The 22735-nt window shown below is 39.5% G+C and overlaps 1 protein-coding gene across 18 annotated transcripts in view; it reads left to right on the forward strand.

Annotated features, from left to right (window-relative positions):
• Positions 1-22735, forward strand: part of ank2b (ankyrin 2b, neuronal) — a 112067-nt gene that overhangs the window by 81359 nt on the left and 7973 nt on the right. For 14 of the 18 annotated variants that reach the window (XM_051901323.1, XM_051901318.1, XM_051901319.1 and 11 more), the window contains 10 exons: positions 133-258; positions 347-469; positions 930-962; positions 1418-1439; positions 3555-8513; positions 9111-9188; positions 10049-10180; positions 10505-10654; positions 10759-10930; positions 11015-11090. In XM_051901323.1, coding sequence (XP_051757283.1) covers positions 133-258; positions 347-469; positions 930-962; positions 1418-1439; positions 3555-8513; positions 9111-9188; positions 10049-10180; positions 10505-10654; positions 10759-10930; positions 11015-11090 — 5871 coding nt within the window. Of the gene's footprint in view, positions 1-132; positions 259-346; positions 470-929; positions 963-1417; positions 1440-3554; positions 8514-9110; positions 9189-10048; positions 10181-10504; positions 10655-10758; positions 10931-11014; positions 11091-16617; positions 22494-22735 lie in introns of those variants that run through there. The other 4 variants (XM_051901334.1, XM_051901331.1, XM_051901330.1 and 1 more) reach the window with 4 other exon arrangements.

A 22735-nucleotide genomic window follows, 5' to 3' on the forward strand; every position in this document is an offset into this window, starting at 1 on the left:
TAATGCATAAACGCATAAATCCTGTCACAATTTGTAGTCTTAACTATTAGAAATTGAGAAATATTTCCACTGTAGTACTGACATAATTGAATGGGTTTTTAACATAGAGATTGTCATTATGTTGCATTCTAGGTTTTAGAAGGAAAACCAATATATGCAGACTGCTTTGGAAACCTGGTTCCCTTAACAAAAAGTGGCCAGCATCATGTCTTCAGCTTCTATGCCTTTAAAGAGAACCGACTGGCTCTTTTCATCAAAGTAAGTCAACTATGCATTCATATGTCTACTATAATACTAATAGGATCCATATAGCCATTTAACTGCACACTTGGCAAATCACTTGTAGATCCGAGACAACACTCAAGAGCCTTGCGGGCGTTTGTCCTTCACAAAAGAGCCGAGATCTTACAGGACTTTGACTCATGGTGCAATATGCAATCTAAACATCACCCTGCCAGCTTACTCAAAGGTAAGTTCATGCCATATGCTACAAAATGCAACAAAACTTCATTTCCATTTATTTTGTGATTGTTTGTCGTCCGCTTTTCTGGCAGGTTTGCATGCATTCTATACGTTCATTTTGTTGCCATGATATGATTGCTTTATACCACAATATCTGCATAGTTGAAGAAACATTAAATGTAATTAGTCAATTACACAACTTATTGCTGTGGATATTTGGAAGGCCTCATATTATTTGTATCTTTATTTACAACATTTTTGGATCAACATCTGATAAATGCTTTAATGCGTTTCTGTTGCACCTAACCCGTCCCACCACGCCTCACCGGCTGGCCTCAGACATGTTCTGTTGCTGTGATAACTGCTTAGCCTGCTCTCTCTGTCCCCTTCTGTCTCTCCTGTACCTCTGTCCATCTTTCTATCTTCTGGTGCTCTCGCCCTCTTTTGCTGCTTCTTGCTCCTCAAAGGAATCAGATTCAGAACAAGAACCTGATGAGGAGGTAACTGCGATTTTGCACTTTAATTAACAAAAGATCCTTTGCTTTCCTCCATTTTCTCAGTTCAAAACTCTGTCCAGTCCCACTGGGTTTAATTGTTTAGTATTATTATTATTATGATTATTGCAGAGAGAGAAGTTGTTTTGTGAACAGTAATAGTGAGAAAATGTTTCGAAACCCTTAGAACTTCACGAATGGCTCCTTATTTTATGTTGTTTGTTTGTTTTAGAAGCCATTCATGCATGAAATACAGCTCATTCCAAAAGGGTTTACACATATTTTCTTGTAACTGTACTTTGTTTGGTGTAGCAGCTGTAATGTTATCACGCAGACAACTTATGTGGGGTCAAATAGCATGAAGAAAGAAAGTAAATTGGCAGTTTTAAGCTAAACATATACGTCTGTTCATTCATAGCATGTATACAATTGAATTTTCTTCACCTCTTTTTTCTTTACAGACGAGCCGAACGCTTGAGAAATGTAAGATATCAAGTTTAATTAATTAAAATATGTTGATACTTTTCCACTGAACTTACTAACTGAGAATGTCACCACTGTAAAATAACTCACTAAGCATGATATTAACATTCTGTAAAGTAACCGTGTGTCTGAGTGAGTTAACTATCGACATACTAGGGGTGTAACGGTACACAAAAACACTATAAATAACCATGTTATTTATTTAACAAATTTTTTTTTTTGGCTCTCTCAATCAATATTGCTGCAACTGGCAGCAACACACATTGCAGTTTATGCCGTTGTAATTTATGCTGGTGCTGTTGTAATTAGGAGAAGATATTTGAAGTGCTTACAATTCTGAATGCAAAATACGTTAGCAACATATATTAGAATTAGGTTAGAGTTATTGCGGCCCCATTCCAATCCGTTCCGTCTATTTGACACATATGCGTGGCACTCGTTCATTGAGGTCTGTTAAACACACAGAACACAGAAGTTCTGCATGTGCAGTGGTTAAAACAACACTATTCTGAACCGAAAGACCCATAATGAAAATTTTTGGTACCGTTACACACCTAATATAAATATATATTGATGTTTTATTCTGAATTTTGATAGAAAGAGAAGTTTTTGTCTCTGTCTCTTTGCACACAATGTGAACTTCATTCATACTGTGGTGATGTTTATGTTTTCAACTGTTTTAGATCCCTACTCCCTTCATTAAACACAATAACAATCTGCAAAGCAAATTATGATTCCCATCCAAATCTGTAGCAGTCACCCTCCTTAGTACCTTTTCTTTGGTGCCCCTGCATTTTTACACATAAACAAAGTGTTCATGTAAGACAGCCTAGTAAGAGGATTCCCTCTCTTTATGTATGAATGTACAAAACATTAAAGTTTGCATATAATATAAACCTGTGTTTAAACTAGTCAGTGCCCTTTTTTGTAGATATGTGGCTTCATCGGTTGAATATTAATATTGCATAGTTTGCTTACTGTTGCTTTAGAGAATATTTAAATCACCACACTATGTAATGTAACCTGTAAGTATAGTACATACACTAGTCTCAGTTCAGGTGTAAGTATGAATTGGAATTCAAATCTATTACTACCTCAAACTTACTACACACTAACAAGTTTACCAAATTTACCAAGGAAATAACATTCATGTTTTGAATGCTGTCTTGTGTGTATGATTTTTTTCAGTACTGATCTTTGTTTAACATTGTTCATCATTGCAACTACTAATATTCAAAATAATTTTTCAATATTTTACTTTCAGTTCACTGTCTGAAAACGTGCAAAAATCGTGCCTTTAGTAGTACAACAGCTTGTCACTGGGGCAGTGCCCTTAAAATGACAACTTTGTACCTAATTTACTCATAAAAGGTGCATTTTAATACCTTAGAGTAGTAATATGTACCTTTACTATTATGAACCTTAATGGGTAAATAAGGTACAAAGATGTCCCTTTAAGGCCACTGTCCCCATGACAGGATGTTGTACCCCTAAAGGTCAAATTTTTGCACATTTTATTCTGAGAGTGTATGTTATGTTTTTCAAATGCGTTTATTTCCATATCCTAAAAACACCTTTAATTTGATATTAAATTCAGTTTCAGTTGCATATCACTGGCTTTCTTTAAAAAACATTAAATACTTGTTTTTATGAGTTCAGTTTTATTGAGTTCTCTCTTGAATTCTCTCTTTCTCTCTTTCTTCTTCTGTAGACATGAGTTATACATCTTGAGCAATGTCTACTTTGTGTTACTGTTTTTCAGTATATGTCCCAGTGTTTGGGTTGGCTTATTTTTGTCTCCCTTTTAAATATCACATTAGTTTGTCTTTTTGTGTGTGTGTGAGTGCGTTGTTAAACCAAATGTGGATAAGCAAGTTTCTTGCTTATTCTTCCATTGTCTTTAAGATTTGGTTAGTATTTGCTTTGCAGTTGTTATTCTCCCATAAGTCCAGTAGACTCTCCACTCATCCTCCCACAGTCCACATACCATTTTTGTCATCTTGATGCCTTCTGGTCCTTGAAGCTATGAATTTATCCCTTATGTCCTTTTCCAATCTCTGTCCCTTTAATTTAAATTTTGGTTAATTTGCTCCTTAAATGTCATCCAAATGGAAGATGATGAAGACACTGAAACAACTGAAACATCATTCCTGAAAACACACTTGATCCGAGACTCCCCGGCGCTTGCAAGTCCAGATTTACTCTCTGAAGTGTCAGAGATGAAACAAGACCTTATCAAAATGACTGCTATTCTGACCACTGATTCCTCAGAGAAAGCAGGTCCTATGCAAGGGGATTATTTAGATAAGGGGGTGGAGGAGGTGTCAGCAGAGCCTTTTGAGATCATGGAAAAAGTCAAAGAGGATTTGGAGAAAGTTAGTGAAATTCTGAGAAGTGGAACATTTGACAAGGAAGAGTCTGCAAAAACAGAGAGTCGTCCATATAGGAAGGATGAGGGGTGGGTTCTCCTAACAGAAAGTGAAATTGAAGAAGCCAAAATGATGGCTGCTTTCGAATCTCAAGAATCGCTTCTAAAGGAAGTTAGAGTCAACAGAGGATCACAGAGACCAAAGGGTGCTAGGGACAGGTCTGGCATGGACACTGTTTCCACTGGTGAAGTTAAGGAATACTTATTGGATGCACCTGAATCATCTATGCCTGCATCCCAAGAGACTCCATCACAGCAAAGGTTCACTGAGGTTGTTCTGCGCAGAGGTGGTCGAAAAATAGTCGCTACAGTGACAAAAGACTCTAAAGCCCATACAACAGAAGTGAAAAAGCCAGTCAGGAGGAAAGGGCCTCAAGGACACACAGAAGAAACCCAATCATTTAGCACAAAAGAAAGTAACGTTAGTAAGAGTACCGAGAAGTCTTCCGAAGGGGATGCCTTCCTACCTGTACCTGGAGACCAAAAAAAGTCTCCTGTATCACCAGTGGTTGAGGAGACACCAATTGGTTCCATTAAAGAGAAAGTTAAAGCTCTTCAAAAGAAAGTGGAGGAAGAACAAAAAGGTCATAAAAAACAGACAGGCCAAAAACCTCCATATAAAGCAACAGAAGGCAAAGCATCTTCTGTTGTCAAAGACCAGAAAACATCAGGCCTGAAAAAACAAACTTCTACACCCCAGAAACAGTCTCCTTCTAGGTCACCTAAGCCTGAGCCTGGAAGTCTAGAAGAAACCATGTCTGTAAGAGAATTAATGAGAGCATTTCAAACTGGCCAAGACCCCTCAAAAAGAAAGTCTGGGCTCTTTGAGCACAAATCATCTTCCAAAACAGAACACACAACAGTGAGTAAACCAGAGGCTATACTCACAAAGTCACAATGTCTTCCCCAAGCTAAATCACATGAAGAAGTGTCTCTTGACGTTTTAAAGCCTGAAGGTCACCATGAAGAAAAAGAAGTCAAAATTAGTCCACACGTAAAACACTCTAAAGACTTTGAAGAAGATGCAAAAGCAAGTCAGAAGAGTGGTGAGGGTGTGGTTTCTGGAATAGAGTCAGCAGGTCCCTCTACTCACTCAAGCACGACAACAACTGTTCCTCAAAGTTTATCAAAACATGGCAGAGATCTTTTGCCTGATAGTACAGAGAACAATGCATTTGATGACAGCTCTGACAGTGTAAAACATGAAGCATTGATCGACTCACCCAGTGCCAGTCTTGCTGAAGTGGAAGCCCCATTGAGTTCTGAGGAAAGTTGCAAACATGAGGGCATGGCCGAAACTCCAGAAACAAGCCCTGAGAGCCTCTCATTATCACCAAAAAGCCCAGCTCAGTCTATACTCTCAAAGTCCTCAAAATCAGTAGCAGTCACCCCTAAGGTCAAGACAAGTAAAATATCTGTTTCCTTTTCTACTGAGATGATGACAACTAATGAACAGGCATCTGAGGCTGCAATTCATCATCCAGCATTGAGCAAAGCAGTGGATGAGCCAACAAAAAGTGAGTCTATGTCTATTCCTCATAGGAATAGGGGGGTGAACTTTGAGGGTGAAAAAACTTCTGTTGACATGGACATTGTTTCTGTGTCATCCAAGCCATCTAAATCTCGAAAACTAACTAAAAGAGCATCTGAAACACTAGAGAGTTTTTTGAGTGATGACGAATCCTTTGATGGTCAAGCAACACCAACCTCTGCTGACTTCCTGGCCTCAAGGGCAGCTACACAGGATCATGGTGGTTTAGTGCTGCCTCTTAGACACCAAGATTCAGAGACCCTTAGTCCAGTAGCTGATGACTCTTTTACCATTAGCCACAAAGACTCTTTAGAGGGTAGTCCCTTGATGGAAGACAACTCTTCCCATAAAACCCCAGACTCTATTGAACCTAGTCCAACAAATGAATCCCCTTGCCGTGACTCTTTAGAAAACAGTCCCGTAGAGATGAAAACCAACCTGGCTTTTCCACCTACAGTAGAACAACCCAGTGTGACCACAGGGCCCCTGACATCCTCCAAAGCCCCTGAAATCCCCCCAGAGAGTTTGCGTAGTAGAATGCTCAAAGAACAGGAGGGTAATGCCGACGATGACAGTTGTGAGCAGACGTCCCTGATGACAAGTTCGGGTAAGAGTCCTCTCTCCCCTGACACACCAAGTTCTGAAGAGGTAAGTTATGAGGTCAATCCCAAAACCCCAGACCCCATGGTCCTGATTGTTCCCTTTAAGCCATCAGTAATCCCAGAGGAGACAGTAGAAGATGATGAGTTGAAGTGTGGCCTGACACAGAGGAAAATTACTCCAGAGGAAGAGATGTTTAAAATGGCTGCCAAAATAAAAACATTTGATGAAATGGAACAAGATGAAAAAGACAAAAAGGACAATAGAAAAGATAGTGAATCTTCTCAGACATCAGACAGCATCAGACTGTTTGCGCTTACAGCCAAATATGAAACATCCTCTGTGGATGATGTTGGGTTTACTGAACCCAACCAAGCATCAGAGATAGCACGGTCTGTTGAACCGATCATTAAAGTACAACCTCCCTCTCCTTTTCCAGCAGGTATACGTAAGAGCCCCCAAACTGCTGAGGACATTCAACAAACCATGGCCCAAAGTGCAGCATCTTCAGCTGAATCAGCAATGAGGAGACCTCAGTCTGTCTCAGAAAAGCATACCATAAAACCACACCTTCAAGAATCTCATAGTGAGAAATTTAAGGACAAAGAATATGTTGATTCAGAGTTAGTACAGTTGAATAAAACTGCCTCTAACAGCAACAATCTGGCTGCAAATATAACTGATGAACAAAAAGAGCAAAGCTTAAAAAGATCAAAAGGAAATCAAGAAATTTACAGTCATGAAAAGCAGAACGAGGCAGCTAATTACCAAAACGTTGATTACACATTGCCTAGTCAGGAAGAGTCTAATGTAACAGATGAGATTAAAGGTGATTACATGAGGCATACAGGGGCATCTTATGTTGATATTTGTAGTGGCAGCCTAGATATTGATTCTATTCCAATTGTTATTGGGCAAACAGGAGAAACATTTAAACCAGAAATATGTATTTATGATGACACAGAGGAAGATGATGCTGAGGAGGAACCTCCTAAGACTGAGTCTAGAGGAGTTACAGCAAAAGCAGAGACAGACACCTGGAATTCAATGCGAGAAGATGATGATGCATTTGCAGCAAGAGTCAAAGAGGAAGAGCAAAAGATCTTGGGTCTGGTTGTAGAACGGCATTCCCAAGGGGCGACTCCAGACACAACACCAGCAAGGACACCAACTGAGGAGGGTACACCAACAAGTGAACAAAATCCTTTCCTCTTCCAAGAGGGAAAACTTTTTGAGATGACAAGAAGTGGTGCGATAGACATGACAAAAAGGAGTTACGAGGAGGAAGGCTTTGCATTTTACCAAATAGAGCAACCTATTGAAGAGGGCATAGCTGAAGAAGGAGGGAGTGGACCTGGTAGGGCAGGGAATGAGGATGAGAATGAGGTTGGTTGTAACCTCTCTTTGCAGATAAAAGCAGAGGAGGATAATGACCTCTCTAAAGAGGCTGCAGATTTATCTGTACATTCTCCTACTGAGGTTAATCTGGCTGCAGCTACAAAGTCAGATGTTTTAAAGTCTAAAACCCCCATTACATTGGGTGTTCCTGTATCAACCAAAACCTCAGAGGAGGATCAAAGAATGCCAGAAACAGCAGAGATTAAATCAGACAAAGTAATGAGTGAGGGACAGTTAATATCTGATCCTGGTTACACTGATACGGTCATAGCCAATGTTCAGACAGCAATGTCAACTACTACTAGGTCAGTTCATTCCCAACAGGACCAAGAGTTCTCAGATTCCTCCCCAGAGGATCAGCACTCAGTTATAGAACAAACCAAAATCATAGAAAAGACAGAATCTAAAAGTAAACTTGTCTCTAAAAGTTATACTGCAACCTCTCAAACATCTACGACTAGAAAAGATATGTCCACCTCCAAAGAGGAGGAGAAACCAAAATCCCGAATCCCTGTTAAGGCCAGCTCCCTCAGGTCTGAAAGTGTAGAACTTTCCAAGGATAAGAAGTCGAAGTTGCCCATAAAACCTCAATCGAGGAGAAAATCTGAGACAGACACAGGCCCACCCATAACCTCAAGTTTAACAAAGTCTTCCAAAGCCAAGAGCTTCTGTGAAAGCGATTCCACCAAGAAACCAACAAAAAAGGACCAGAGACGTCCAACAAGCACTGACCTATCCAGCACAACTAAGACACTTCCTTCAAGACTACCAGTCAGGGGAAAGCCTGGTCAGCCAATTCAAACTTCCACACCAGCAAAACAAAAAAAGTCCCGGCCCACTGACACAAACAAACAATCTGTTGCATTTTGTGAAGAGATTAGTCATGAGGCAGCTAAGGTAGTGGAGAGTTTGGCTCAGGCAGAGAAAGACAAACAGGGGGCTGCTGCCTTATCTGATGATAAAAGCATCACCATCGATGCCTCAGTAATAGAGAGTGAACCTTTCCTTGACATGCAAATGCCTTTCCCTGAGGATTCCTTGGTCATTAGGCCCAGATGGGACAACCCTGTTGAGACGCAGATGGAACGAATCCCTGCTGATAAAGTCCGAAGTCAAGGTATCCCCCATCTCTTGGGGCCCATTATCTCTTTCTCATCTGCCTCAGCACCTCAGTGATGAAAGTGCTGCTTCTCTGTGTTGTAACTAATGCTTCAACTCTTCGTGGTGCTTCTTTGATGTTTGGGCTATGTTTGTGACTGTCTCCTTTCCTTTTATCTGACATAAGTCTCAAGATTAATATAAAACCAGATGCAGTGGGGAGTATTTATCTAATGTTTGTAATGCCAGTGTATTTACTGACTGCATATAGGTTTATGACAAAATTAATTCAATTTAAAACATCAGTTATGAGTTGCAGTTGATATTACATTTTTATCATGTTCACAAATCCTGGGACAGTTATTCATAGTATTTATTCATGATTGATAGTTTTGTCTTTGCTCATTGCTTGAAACTAATCTAAAATGATAATGGTTTCTGTAGCATATTTGCTCAGAAATGTTAGTTTTAAAAGTATAATTTAAAATGAATATCTTTTACATGAGAAAGCCAGTGACCTTATTTAACTTAGTGTTGTAAATAGTTATTTGTACATGACTACCAGTATTAGATTTGTGTGCTTATGTGTCTTTTGCTGATTTGCTGGAATTTGCAGTAGATCCACAGGATGAGGCTGACAGGAAAGAAGCACGCCTGGCTGTAATAGCAGACCACCTTGGTTTCAGCTGGTCAGGTAAGCAGCTTACCTCTATACCAGTGGTTCCCTAACTGGGTGCTGCAGAGCCCTGGTTGCCCCGATGACTGACTATGAGTGCTACACAATCTCTGCTCCTTTCAATATTTTAAATATGTATATATATTTAAGTTTTGGAAGCATGCTGTGATCGAACGGCCATGAACTAGCAGACAAAAACATGAACCTATTCAAACCACGAGAGGGGCAGCAATTTTGAAACACTTGAATATCCAATGTGGCATCTCAGTCAGAAAACAATACATTAAGTAGTTATGGCAGCATAGTACAAGGGAGAACAAATATAAGAGGAACTAACATTTCCAACATGACACTGAATGAAATGGCAGGGAATGTAATTCTTTAAAAAACAAAAGGTTCAATATAAAATATTTATGTAACATTAAAATTAATATTTATAATTAAAATGAATATTTTGGAGTTTATTTGAATATCAATTAACTGACTTACAGTACTTTTGTCATTACATTAATTAAGTTAACAATGACTATGAGCAGAGAGCTTAGATATTGACAGAGCTAGACAAAGTCTATGTATAATAAGAGGTGTCTTGGTTTCAAAAAGTTTGGAAACGTCTGCTCTATACAGACATTTTTGAAATGCACTATGTGGTACAGTACTTGGTTAAAATGGTAGAATTATTTATTAAGTTGGGATACATTCAAGTAATGGTTGCATTGGTTTGCAATAATTGTCATGCTGACTCTTTATTGTTGTAAACCTTATTATATATTAATACATATTGCATTGCAGTCATAAGGTCACTTTGTTTCATAAGGATACTTTGTTGTCCTGAATTAAATGCATGACTCATTACCAATGTGTTTTTATTCAAACAGAATTGGCTCAAGAACTTGAATTCAGTGAGATACAGATCAAACAGATAAGAAATGAGAATCCAAATTCTCTACAAGACCAAAGCCATGCACTCATAAGGCTATGGAAAGAAAGAGAGGGCAAAAACACTGCAGGTAAGACTACTGATCATGTTTTCCTTTAGATTCTATGAATTTTCATTGTTCTAATCACCAGATATAACAAACACTATTGAATCAAAGAGCAGTGAACTTTAAATAATTTGTTTAGGATTTCCCCTCAGCCACCACCAATGTACCAGTGGACATATACCATTAATCACAGGGCAGTGTAGTGATGCTTGTTATGTGCACAGTAAAGGGGAACAAATTATGATATTATGGCATCACTCAATCAGAAGGGAATCACTCATTTACATATCTAGTTGTATGTTGCATTCTAGTGGACAAAAGTATACATAAGATCTCTCCACTTATCAGCAGAGAACACTTTGATGAAGACACTTACAAAAATAAATCGCATGGACATTGTGCATCTCATTGAAACAAAAATCATCCAGTCCAGTCAAGACCAGTCATCACACACCTACGCCGAAATTGAGCAAACCATATCATTGGATCATAGTGAAGGTATGGCTGATGTTATTTCTAACTTTACAGAAGATGATGATCCACTGCATTACTATTACAATTATTTTACAGCCGTACAACAGAAACTATATTGGCCTTTGCAGGTTTTTCAGCGCTTCAGGAGGATATGGACAGCCCCAGGCCGGGTCGCGCTGAGCAAAGAGGGTCAGAACCTGGGCCTCTGGTGGCATCTGTTGAGGATCTCTCCTGCAATGTGTCTTCCCTCATTGATTCCCAGAAAGAGAGGTTGTTGACAGACAAAGAGATGGGTTCAGAGTAAGTCAATTTTATTTCTGACCTATACATTGAAAATGTATTAAAATATATTAAGCAATTTAAATTTGATTCTGTATTTGTCAGGGTGGTCAGGGCCCCAACACATAGTTCTTTTGATATGGCTGGACTGCAGAAACAATTTCCAGGCACTATCAAACAAGTAAGTCCCTTCTTTACCCTGTACAAAACTGCTCCCTGGAGACTACAGTCTCACGTTTGTGACACAGTGTACGAAGGTGGTACTATTCCTGACAAATCATCAAATGATATACATGAAACTGTGGATGATCCTCTCCAAGAGTTAGGAGCAACTGGGGGTCAGTTTATCCCAGTCTCCACCCAACAGGATGATGAACTGAAGGTCCCACCCATAAATTCAATGGAAGGGTACAAACTGAGTCAGAGACAATCAACCCTGTCAGATTTTGGGCACACACTGTTGGAATCAGAGAATGTCGAACCAGATTTCAGTGAGTTGTATGTGGAACTCAAGCAAGATTCTGAAGAATATCTTACCACACATGTCTCTAGTACAATTACTTCCTTTACATCTCTGTCAAGTGAAAAGACAGAAACTGTATCTACATCACCTATTAAATATGAAGCTGAAAGTGAAAGTGAGGAGTATATAAAGCGCCACGTTGAGGAAGTTTCTGACAGATTCTATAGAACCCTTTTTGGTGAAAGTTATGTTTCACTTCAGCTACATAAAAAGAGTGTAATTGCAGAGACCTATAAGTCCCCTGAAAATGAGATTTCTTCTGTGGAGGAAGTGAATTGTAACATCAACCCTGCCTGTGTACAAGAGTCTCCAGATGTTTCCAAAGATATTGATGTCAACCAATCAGTCAGCTTTACAGAACTGTCTACTGAAGGAGTACAAAGCTTAGCACAAACAATTTCCAGTCCTCCTCAGCAACTTAGCATGCCTGCTGCATTTGAAAGTGGAATTACAGAGAAGATTACCACCTCTACACTCAACCAAATGTCACTTGATTCAGTTACTGAGCAGCCACATATATTATCACTTCCAATAACTGATTCTGGGTCTTCAGAAGCAAGAGTTGAAATAACCATACCAATTACTCTAATCAAACAAACCAATGCTAAATTCACAAAAACTAAATATACAACCCCTAGCTCAGTAGAAGTTGTGACGTATAGAACTCTTACACCTTTAACATCCCAATTTGAGCTACGATCATTGTCTCCAGAGTTTGAGTATGTTGACAACCTTGGAATGACTTCATCTGAATATAGATCATCCTCACCAGAATCAGTGGTCTCCTTGCCTTTAGACTCACCAATACCATTTGAATACAGACCATCTTCTCCAGACTCGTGCATATTAATGGCGGAATTAAGAGTATCTTCACCTGAATCTGTAACTTCTCTAAATGACTGCACTCTTCTCTCTGTTGACTCTCCATTGCCTGATTTTAGGCCAGCTACACCTTTGCCAACTGCTTTTGAAAATGACACACCTGAATTAAAAATATATGTTGAAGAATACAAAACATTCCCTGTACCTGGTGAAAAAATGGTCCCTCTTGCAGGATATACAGAAGATACACCATCAGCATCTTATTTGCTGATGACTGATGACACAGAAAGACCAATTTCACCTGGTTCTGTGATTCTCTACCGATCATTATCGCCTGAATCAAATAGATCTTGGTCTCCTGTGTCCATCAGTTCTGACATTTCAGATAGGGAACCATCCACAGAGATGAGTATAGAAAGCTATACTTCATCTCCATATGTATTCTTGACTGAATTAAGACCATCTTCTCCAGAATCAATAGCTTCTGTAAATGAATACAGAGTACTTTCCCCTGACTCCCCAATACCTTGTTTTGCAACAGAAGTGAAAAATGACTCTTCGGCACTCATGACAGGATATAGATCACCCTCGTTGCAGTCTGAAGTTTCAGACATAGATTGTGATCAGATATCATTAGAGTGTCTAGATGGAAGTCGACCATCATCCCCTGAATCAACTGCATCTCTCAATAGGCAGAGATGCCTCTCTCCTGATTCTCCTCCTCCCAGCTTTACTCAAACAATGTGGGAATGGTTCATACCTACTAAAGTGTATAGATCTGATTCAGACGAGTCAGGCCTCTCAGACAATGAAAGCAAAGCAATATCAGAAGAACTACCTGAAACCCGACTATCATCTCCTGAATCATTTACATCGATTAATGAACACAGACCCCTTTCACCTGATTCACCTTTACCTGTATATAGAACCACATTGCACTTTAATGTCATTCCATTTTGGAGCCATAGAGACTCATCTCCTGAATTAGAAACATCAGATATGGAATATTCTCAGTGTGAGTCCTCGCTCTACGAACCAAGATCAGAATCCCCAGAATCTTACATTTCAGAGTCTGAGGAGGTTCCTTTGTCCAAGGTTATAGTAGAAAGTGTCACTTTTGAAAGCAAGCCAATAGAGGAAACATACTCTCAAAAAATATTAGCTATTGAGCCCACTGAATCTTTATACAATGAAGAACAAAGCACAAGTCAATTGCCAAAACCAAAGTTTACTTTTATGTCTAAAGCTATGCTTAGTAATCGTATTGCTAAGATATTTGATCCACACTACAAGGGCAGGACATTCTGCTCCAAGCTTGTTGCTTTGAAGTCAATAACTTTGGCTCAGGATTTACCTCAGATACAAGTGAATTTTGAAAGTCCAGCAATGTTCCAATGTGAACACAAACCACTTTTGTCCGAGTCACATCATCAATTTAGACCCATATCTCCAGAATCACTTGTGCTGGATGATACACTTGAAGTAAGCGAGTGTAGACCCTTGTCTCCTGAATCAGTAGCATCAGTTAATGAGTTCAGACCACTATCTCCTGACTCGCCTGTAGCTGAATTCACTGGATTTTTCTCTCAGAGTATCTTTCCAGTAACAGGATCTAGATCATATTCACCTCAATCGCTGTGCTCAGAAAAAACAGAATATGAACCTTGCCCTGAGGAATTGCTAACTATAGATAATCGACCAGATTCCCCCGATTCAATTTTATCAGATACTGACAAAAGACCACTTTCTCCAGACTCCTTGCCTGAATGGAGACCCATGTCACCTAAATCTGCCATTCTTTTGGAAGACATTAGAGGGTCTTCTCCACAGTCAAATGGGTCCATGAATGAATGTAGACCACTATCCCCAGACTCACCTACACCACAGTATTTTCCAGCAGTTTTTGAATCAATTTCTGGTACAAATGATAGGTCCTCATCCCCTGAATCTGCATTATCAGAGGAAGAATGGGAATTAAATGTTTTAACCCAAGATTCTTCTCCAGAATCAACAGAATCTATAAATGAAGAAACATCTGACTCAAGATCTTTATCTCCTGATTCTCCAATATATCAGTATTACACCAATTGGTTTGAACCAACAATAGTAACAGGTTACATATCACCATCTTCTGAATCAATACTATCAGAAATAGATATGCACACAGATGTATTTGATGACTTGGTGATGGACCTTAGAAGGTCCTCGTCTGAGTCAATCACATCAGTTAATGAAAACAGACCTCTGTCCCCTGATTCACCTATTCCTGATTTCACACCGGCCACACACACATTTGTCATGCCACTTTCAGGCTCTCGACCAACCTCCACAGAATCAGTCACTTTGGATCTTGAAAACAAATTGTGTCAATCTGACTTTAAACCAGAGCAAAGATCTGACTCTCCTCAGTCTACAATATCAGAGATTGAGATTAGACCATTGTCCCCTGATTCCCCTGTACCTCAATTCAGTGAATTATTCACTCAGGGTACTTTGCCAGTAACAGGATCTAGATCATGTTCACCTCAATCGCTGTGCTCAGAGAATACAGAATATGAATCTTACCTTGAAGAATTAGTAACTACAGAGTATCGACCAGATTCCCCCGACTCAGTTTTATCAGATACTGACAAAAGACCACTTACCCCAGACTCCTTGCCTGAATGGAGACCCATGTCACCTGAATCTGCCATGCTTTTGGAAGACATTAGACGGTCTTCTCCACAGTCAAATGGGTCCATGAATGAATGTCGACCCCTATCTCCAGACTCACCTACACCACAGTATTTTCCAGCAGTTTTTGAATCAATTTCTGGTACAAATGATAGGTCCTCATCCCCTGAATCTGCATTTTCAGAGGAAGAATGGGAATTAAATGTTTTAACCAAAGATTCTTCTCCAGAATCAACAGAATCTATAAATGAAGAAACATCTGACTCAAGATCTTTATCTCCTGATTCTCCAATATATCAGTATTACACCAATTGGTTTGAACCAACAATAGTAACAGGTTACATATCACTATCTCCTGAATCAATACTATCAGAAATAGATATGCAGACAGATGTATTTGATGACTTGGTCATGGACCTTAGAAGGACTTCATCTGAGTCAATCACATCAATTAATGAAAACAGACATCTGTCCCCTGATTCACCTATTCCTGATTTCACACCGGCCACACACACATTTATCATGCCACTTTCAGGCTCCCGACCAACCTCCCCAGAATCAGTCACTTTGGATCTTGAAAACAAATTGTGTCAATCTGACTTTAAACCAGAGCAAAGATCTGACTCTCCTCAGTCTACAATATCAGAGATTGAGATTAGACCACTGTCCCCTGATTCCCCTGTACCTCAATTCAGTGAATTATTCGCTCAGGGTACTTTGCCAGTAACAGGATCTAGATCTTGTTCACCTCAATCGCTGTGCTCAGAGAATACAGAATATGAATCTTACCTTGAAGAATTAGTAACTACAGAGTATCGACCAGATTCCCCCGATTCAGTTTTATCAGATACTGATAAAAGACCACTATATCCAGACTCCTTGCCTGAATGGAGACCCATGTCTCCTGAATCTGCCATGCTTTTGGAAGACATTAGACGGTCTTCTCCACAGTCAAATGGGTCCATGAATGAATGTCGACCCCTATCTCCAGACTCACCTACACCACAGTATTTTCCAGCAGTTTTTGAATCAATTTCTGGTACAGATTATAGGTCCTCATCCCCTGAATCTGCATTATCAGATGAAGAATGGGAATTAAATGTTTTAACCCAAGATTCTTCTCCAGAATCAACAGAATCTATAAATGAAGAAACATCTGACTCAAGATCTTTATCTCCTGATTCTCCAATATATCAGTATTACACCAATTGGTTTGAACCAACAATAGTAACAGGTTACATATCACCATCTTCTGAATCAATACTATCAGAAATAGATATGCACACAGATATATTGGATGACTTGGTCATGGACCTTAGAAGGTCCTCGTCTGAGTCAATCACATCAGTTAATGAAAACAGACCTCTGTCCCCTGATTCACCTATTCCTGATTTCACACCGGCCACACACACATTTATCATGCCACTTTCAGGCTCCCGACCAACCTCCCCAGAATCAGTCACTTTGGATCTTGAAAACAAATTGTGTCAATCTGACTTTAAACCAGAGCAAAGATCTGACTCTCCTCAGTCTACAATATCAGAGACTGAGATTAGACCACTGTCCCCTGATTCCCCTGTACCTCAATTCAGTGAATTATTCGCTCAGGGTACTTTGCCAGTAACAGGATCCAGATCATGTTCACCTCAATCACTGTGCTCAGAGAGTACAGAATATGAATCTTACCTTGAAGAATTAGTAACTACAGAGTATCGACCAGATTCCCCCGATTCAGTTTTATCAGATACTGACAAAAGACCACTTTCTCCAGACTGCTTGCCTGAATGGAGACCCATGTCACCTGAATCTGCCATGCTTTTGGAAGACATTAGACGGTCTTCTCCTCAGTCAAATGGGTCCATGAATGAATGTCGACCCCTATCTCCAGACTCACCTACACCACAATATTTTCCAGCAGTTTTTGAATCAATTTCTGGTACAGATTATATGTCCTCATCCCCTGAATCTGCATTTTCAGAGGAAGAATGGGAATTAAATGTTTTAACCCAAGATTCTTCTCCAGAATCAACAGAATCTATAAATGAAGAAACATCTGACTCAAGATCTTTATCTCCTGATTCTCCAATATATCAGTATTACACCAGTTGGTTTGAACCAACAATAGTAACAGGTTACATATCACCATCTTCTGAATCAATACTATCAGAAATAGATATGCACACAGATGTATTTGATGACTTGGTGATGGACCTTAGAAGGTCCTCGTCTGAGTCAATCACATCAGTTAATGAAAACAGACCTCTGTCCCCTGATTCACCTATTCCTGATTTCACACCGGCCACACACACATTTGTCATGCCACTTTCAGGCTCTCGACCAACCTCCCCAGAATCAGTCACTTTGGATCTTGAAAACAAATTGTGTCAATCTGACTTTAATCCAGAGCAAAGATCTGACTCTCCTCAGTCTACAATATCAGAGATTGAGATTAGACCACTGTCCCCTGATTCCCCTGTACCTCAATTCAGTGAATTATTCACTCAGGGTACTTTGCCGGTAACAGGATCTAGATCATGTTCACCTCAATCGCTGTGCTCAGAGAGTACAGAATATGAATCTTACCTTGAAGAATTAGTAACTACAGAGTATCGACCAGATTCCCCCGATTCAATTTTATCAGATACTGACAAAAGACCACTTACCCCAGACTCCTTGCCTGAATGGAGACCCATGTCTCCTGAATCTGCCATGCTTTTGGAAGACGTTAGACGGTCTTCTCCACAGTCAAATGGGTCCATGAATGAATGTCGACCCCTATCTCCAGACTCACCTACACCACAGTATTTTCCAGCAGTTTTTGAATCAATTTCTGGTACAAATGATAGGTCCTCATCCCCTGAATCTGCATTATCAGAGGAAGAATGGGAATTAAATGTTTTAACCAAAGATTCTTCTCCAGAATCAACAGAATCTATAAATGAAGAAACATCTGACTCAAGATCTTTATCTCCCGATTCTCCAATATATCAGTATTACACCAATTGGTTTGAACCAACAATAGTAACAGGTTACATATCACTATCTCCTGAATCAATACTATCAGAAATAGATATGCAGACAGATATATTGGATGACTTGGTCATGGACCTTAGAAGGTCCTCGTCTGAGTCAATCACATCAGTTAATGAAAACAGACCTCTGTCCCCTGATTCACCTATTCCTGATTTCACACCGGCCACACACACATTTATCATGCCACTTTCAGTCTCCCGACCAACCTCCCCAGAATCAGTCACTTTGGATCTTGAAAACAAATTGTGTCAATCTGACTTTAAACCAGAGCAAAGATCTGACTCTCCTCAGTCTACAATATCAGAGACTGAGATTAGACCACTGTCCCCTGATTCCCCTGTACCTCAATTCAGTGAATTATTCACTCAGGGTACTTTGCCGGTAACAGGATCTAGATCATGTTCACCTCAATCGCTGTGCTCAGAGAATACAGAATATGAATCTTACCTTGAAGAATTAGTAACTACAGAGTATCGACCAGATTCCCCCGATTCAATTTTATCAGATACTGACAAAAGACCACTTACCCCAGACTCCTTGCCTGAATGGAGACCCATGTCTCCTGATTCTGCCATGCTTTTGGAAGACATTAGAGGGTCTTCTCCACAGTCAAATGAATCCATGAATGAATGTCGACCCCTATCTCCAGACTCACCTACACCACAGTATTTTCCAGCAGGTTTTGAATCAGTTTCTGTAACAGATTATATGTCCTCTTCCCCTGAATCTGCATTTTCAGAGGAAGAATGGGAATTAAATGTTTTAACCAAAGATTCTTCTCCAGAATCAACAGAATCTTTAAATGAAGAATCATCTGACTCAAGATCTTTATCTCCTGATTCTCCAATATATCAGTATTACACCAATTGGTTTGAACCAACAATAGTAACAGGTTACATATCACAATCTCCTGAATCAATACTATCAGAAATAGATATACACACAGATGTATTTGATGACTTGTTGATGCACCTTAGAAGGTCCTCGTCTGAGTCAATCACATCAGTTAATGAAAACAGACCTCTGTCCCCTGATTCACCTATTCCTGATTTCACATCGGCCACACACACATTTATCATGCCACTTTCAGGCTCCCGACCAACCTCCCCAGAAACAGTCAGTTTGGATGTTGAAAATGAATTGTGTCAATCTGACCTTAATCCAGAGCAAAGATCTGACTCTCCTCAGTCTACAATATCAGAGATTGAGATAAGACCACTGTCCCCTGATTCCCCTGTACCTCAATTCATGGCATTATTCCCTCAGAGTACTTTGCCAGTAACAGGATCTAGATCATGTTCACCTCAATCTCTGTGCTTAGAGAATATAGAATATGAACCTTGCCTTGAAGAATTGCTAACTATAGATAATCGACCAGATTCCCCAGATTCAATTTTATCAGATACTAACAAAAGACCACTTTCCTCAGATTCCTTGCCTGAATGGAGACCCATGTCACATGAATCTGCCATGCTTTTGGAAGACATTAGAGGGTCTTCTCCACAGTCAAATGGGTCCATGAATGAATGTAGACCCCTATCTCCAGACTCACCTACACCACAGTATTTTCCAGCAGTTTTTGAATCAATTTCGGTAACAGATTATAGGTCCTCATCCCCTGAATCTGCATTATCAGATGAAGAATGGGAATTAAATGTTTTAACCCAAGATTCTTCTCCAGAATCAACAGAGTCTATAAATGGAGAGAGATCTGACTCTAGATCTTTATCTCCTGATTCTCCAATATATCAATATTATACCAATCATTTTGAACCAACAATAGTAACAGGTTACATGTCACTATCTCCTGATTCAATACTATCAGAAATAGATATGCAGACAGATGTATTTGATGACTTGGTGATGGACCTTAGAAGGTCCTCATCTGAGTCAATCACATCAGTTAATGAAAACAGACCTCTGTCCCCTGATTCACCTATTCCTGATTTCACACCGGCCACACACACATTTATCATGCCACTTTCAGGCTCCCGACCAACCTCCCCAGAATCAGTCACTTTGGATGTTGAAAATGAATTGTGTTATTCTGACCTTAATCCAGAGGAAAGATCTGACTCTCCTCAGTCTACAATATCAGAAATTGAGATTAGACCACTGTCCCCTGATTCACCTGTAATTCAATTCGGTGCATTATTCGCTCAGAGCACTTTGCCAGTAACAGGATCTAGATCATGTTCACCTCAATCGCTGTGCTCAGAGAATACAGAATACAAAAGTTACTTTGAAGACCTGTTCACTAGAGGGCCAATATTATCAGAATTAGATATAAGCACAGATGTATTTAATGACTCACTGATTGATCTTAGACTGTCATCACCTGATTCACTGGCATCGGTAAATGAAAGCAGACCACTGTCCCCTGATTCACCTGTTCCTGAGTTCACACCATTAACATTGACACTTGTCATGCCAGAATCAGATTCCCAGTCAGCTTCTCCAGTCTCTTTGGATGTCGAAAATGAATTCTATCAGTCAGACATCAGTACAGAGCAAAGACCTGACTCTCCTGAATCAGTAATATCAGAAATTGAGCATAGACCACTCTCCCCTGATTCAGAAAGTGATTACAGACCAATGTCACCTCATACAGCAATGTCTATAGTAGATCGAGCATCTCCAGAATCCTTTATATCATTGGAAGAGTGTAGACCATTATCTCCAGACTCACCAGTTCCACAATTTTCTTGTATACATAAAATATCAGCAATGAATTTATACCGATCAGAGTCTTCTGAGTCACTATCATCAGACACAGACATTGAGCTTTGGGTTTTTGCACCTCAAACTACTGAACAAAGAACATCCTCACCTGAATCAATCATGTCCTTGAATGAAAAAAGACCATTATCACCAGAATCACCTATTTATGACTTTAAATCGTCAGTGTATGTAAATGTCACCCAAAAAGCCACATATAGATCATCCTCCCTAGAATCAATTGTGTCTGATATAGAATTTGACATGGCAAGCTTAGCATCTGAGAGCAATACATGGACTGAAAATAGACCCTTGTCTCCTGAGTCAGGTAAAATATCTCCTGTGGATCAACATCATTTAGAAATAGAACACAATCAGACTGTTGATGAAAGCCAAGAATCACTTGGCCAAGAAGTATCCAATACTGTGACATATCTGTCATTACACAAGACTGTGCCTCAGTATAAGCTTGTGTACAAAGCTGTACCCTCATCATTGATATCCAATATGTATGATCCTCAATATAGAGGTGAAACTTTCTGTTCAAAGCCAGGTGTGTTTGAGTATGCTGGACGTAGAAAGGAGATTTTTAAGACTTCTCCAGAAATTAAGGCAAATAATGAATACACTGAACAAAGCAGTTCTGAAAAATATTCTTCACCTGTTTACACCAGTTCTCTGCAATCACATGTGCAAGCAGAATCCTTTGATCAAGCACTTTCCACAGATTCTTTGTTTTATTGTACAAGTTTATATCCATGTCTAATGGACAATTCAGATAGGAGAGCATCCTCACCAGAATCATATACATCCATGAATGAGTACAGACAACTCTCTCCTGATTCACCAGTTCCTGAGCACAGACCTTCTTTACCATGTGCAGAGTTTTTGTTCGAAAGTCGACCCTCATCTCCTGAGACAACATGCTCACTGAATGAATTTCGAAGTCTTTCATCTGATTCACCTATACCTGAATACTCAACTCCATCACCAGTTCCAAATGAACAGTTTAGTGTGGTACTCATGCAGCACCAATCCATTTTCACTCCACTGTCCCCTTCATTGTGTAATGATCAGAGTTCTGATATTTACTCAGTGTTTCCGGAATCATGCTCATCATGGTATCCACTGCCCCAATGGATCATGTCTGAAAACAGACCTTTATCATCTATCGCCGATATTTCAGATACCGATTCTAGGTCCTCATCACCCCAGATGTTCTGTCTTGAACTGCGAAACCCATCACCTGAAGCAGCAACATTAGAAACAGAACTAACTGAAATGGTTACTCCAGAACCTTTACTTTTTGAGACAATTTATCAATCTGAATCTCCTGAATCAGTGATTGAATCTGAATATGAGGAGTTTTATGAGAATTTGAATGATTTGACATTTTCTGACATTGATGAGATAAAGAAAGATCTATCTGTCCTCAAAGATGATTCTGCTTTGCTGAATCTAGTGACATTTGAACAATGCACAGCACAAATCAAGTCTCCACCTGAAACAGAGGGGCTTCAAACGGTTTCTGAAATTAAGATTAAATGTGCATTTGATGATGGCCTAAAACCAAACCCATCTCATGATATAGCCTTAGAGCAAGCACAAAAGGACACAGAAGGTGTAACAAAGACAATTACTTACTGTGAAGAAAGGGATGTAATTACAGCAACAGGCTCATATGCAAAGAATGAAAGTAAAGGCCTCATAATCCATGAAAGAGATGACAATCAACACACGGAAAGTTCACAGCAACAAAGAGAAGATCTAGGGCATGACTCAAGAAAACTATTCCCTCAAGACACCAATAAAAGGGTAAGAGGTTGAGCATGCAGCTGTGAATCTTGTGAGTTTATAACAATGTATGAACTAAGATGAATGTGGTGTCAAACCTACCCCGAAACAGATTATCACAATTCTGTATCTACTAACAAATCAAGACTAAATGTAGCTTTTAGCAGTGTTGAGAAAATGGTCCATTCTCAGAATGTAAACTAATACACCATAATGGTTTTGTCTAATTTTAAGACTCTTATAATTTGTCATAAGACTTATTC

This window comes from Ctenopharyngodon idella, chromosome 7 (assembly GCF_019924925.1).
Source record: "Ctenopharyngodon idella isolate HZGC_01 chromosome 7, HZGC01, whole genome shotgun sequence".
Taxonomy (NCBI): domain Eukaryota; kingdom Metazoa; phylum Chordata; class Actinopteri; order Cypriniformes; family Xenocyprididae; genus Ctenopharyngodon; species Ctenopharyngodon idella.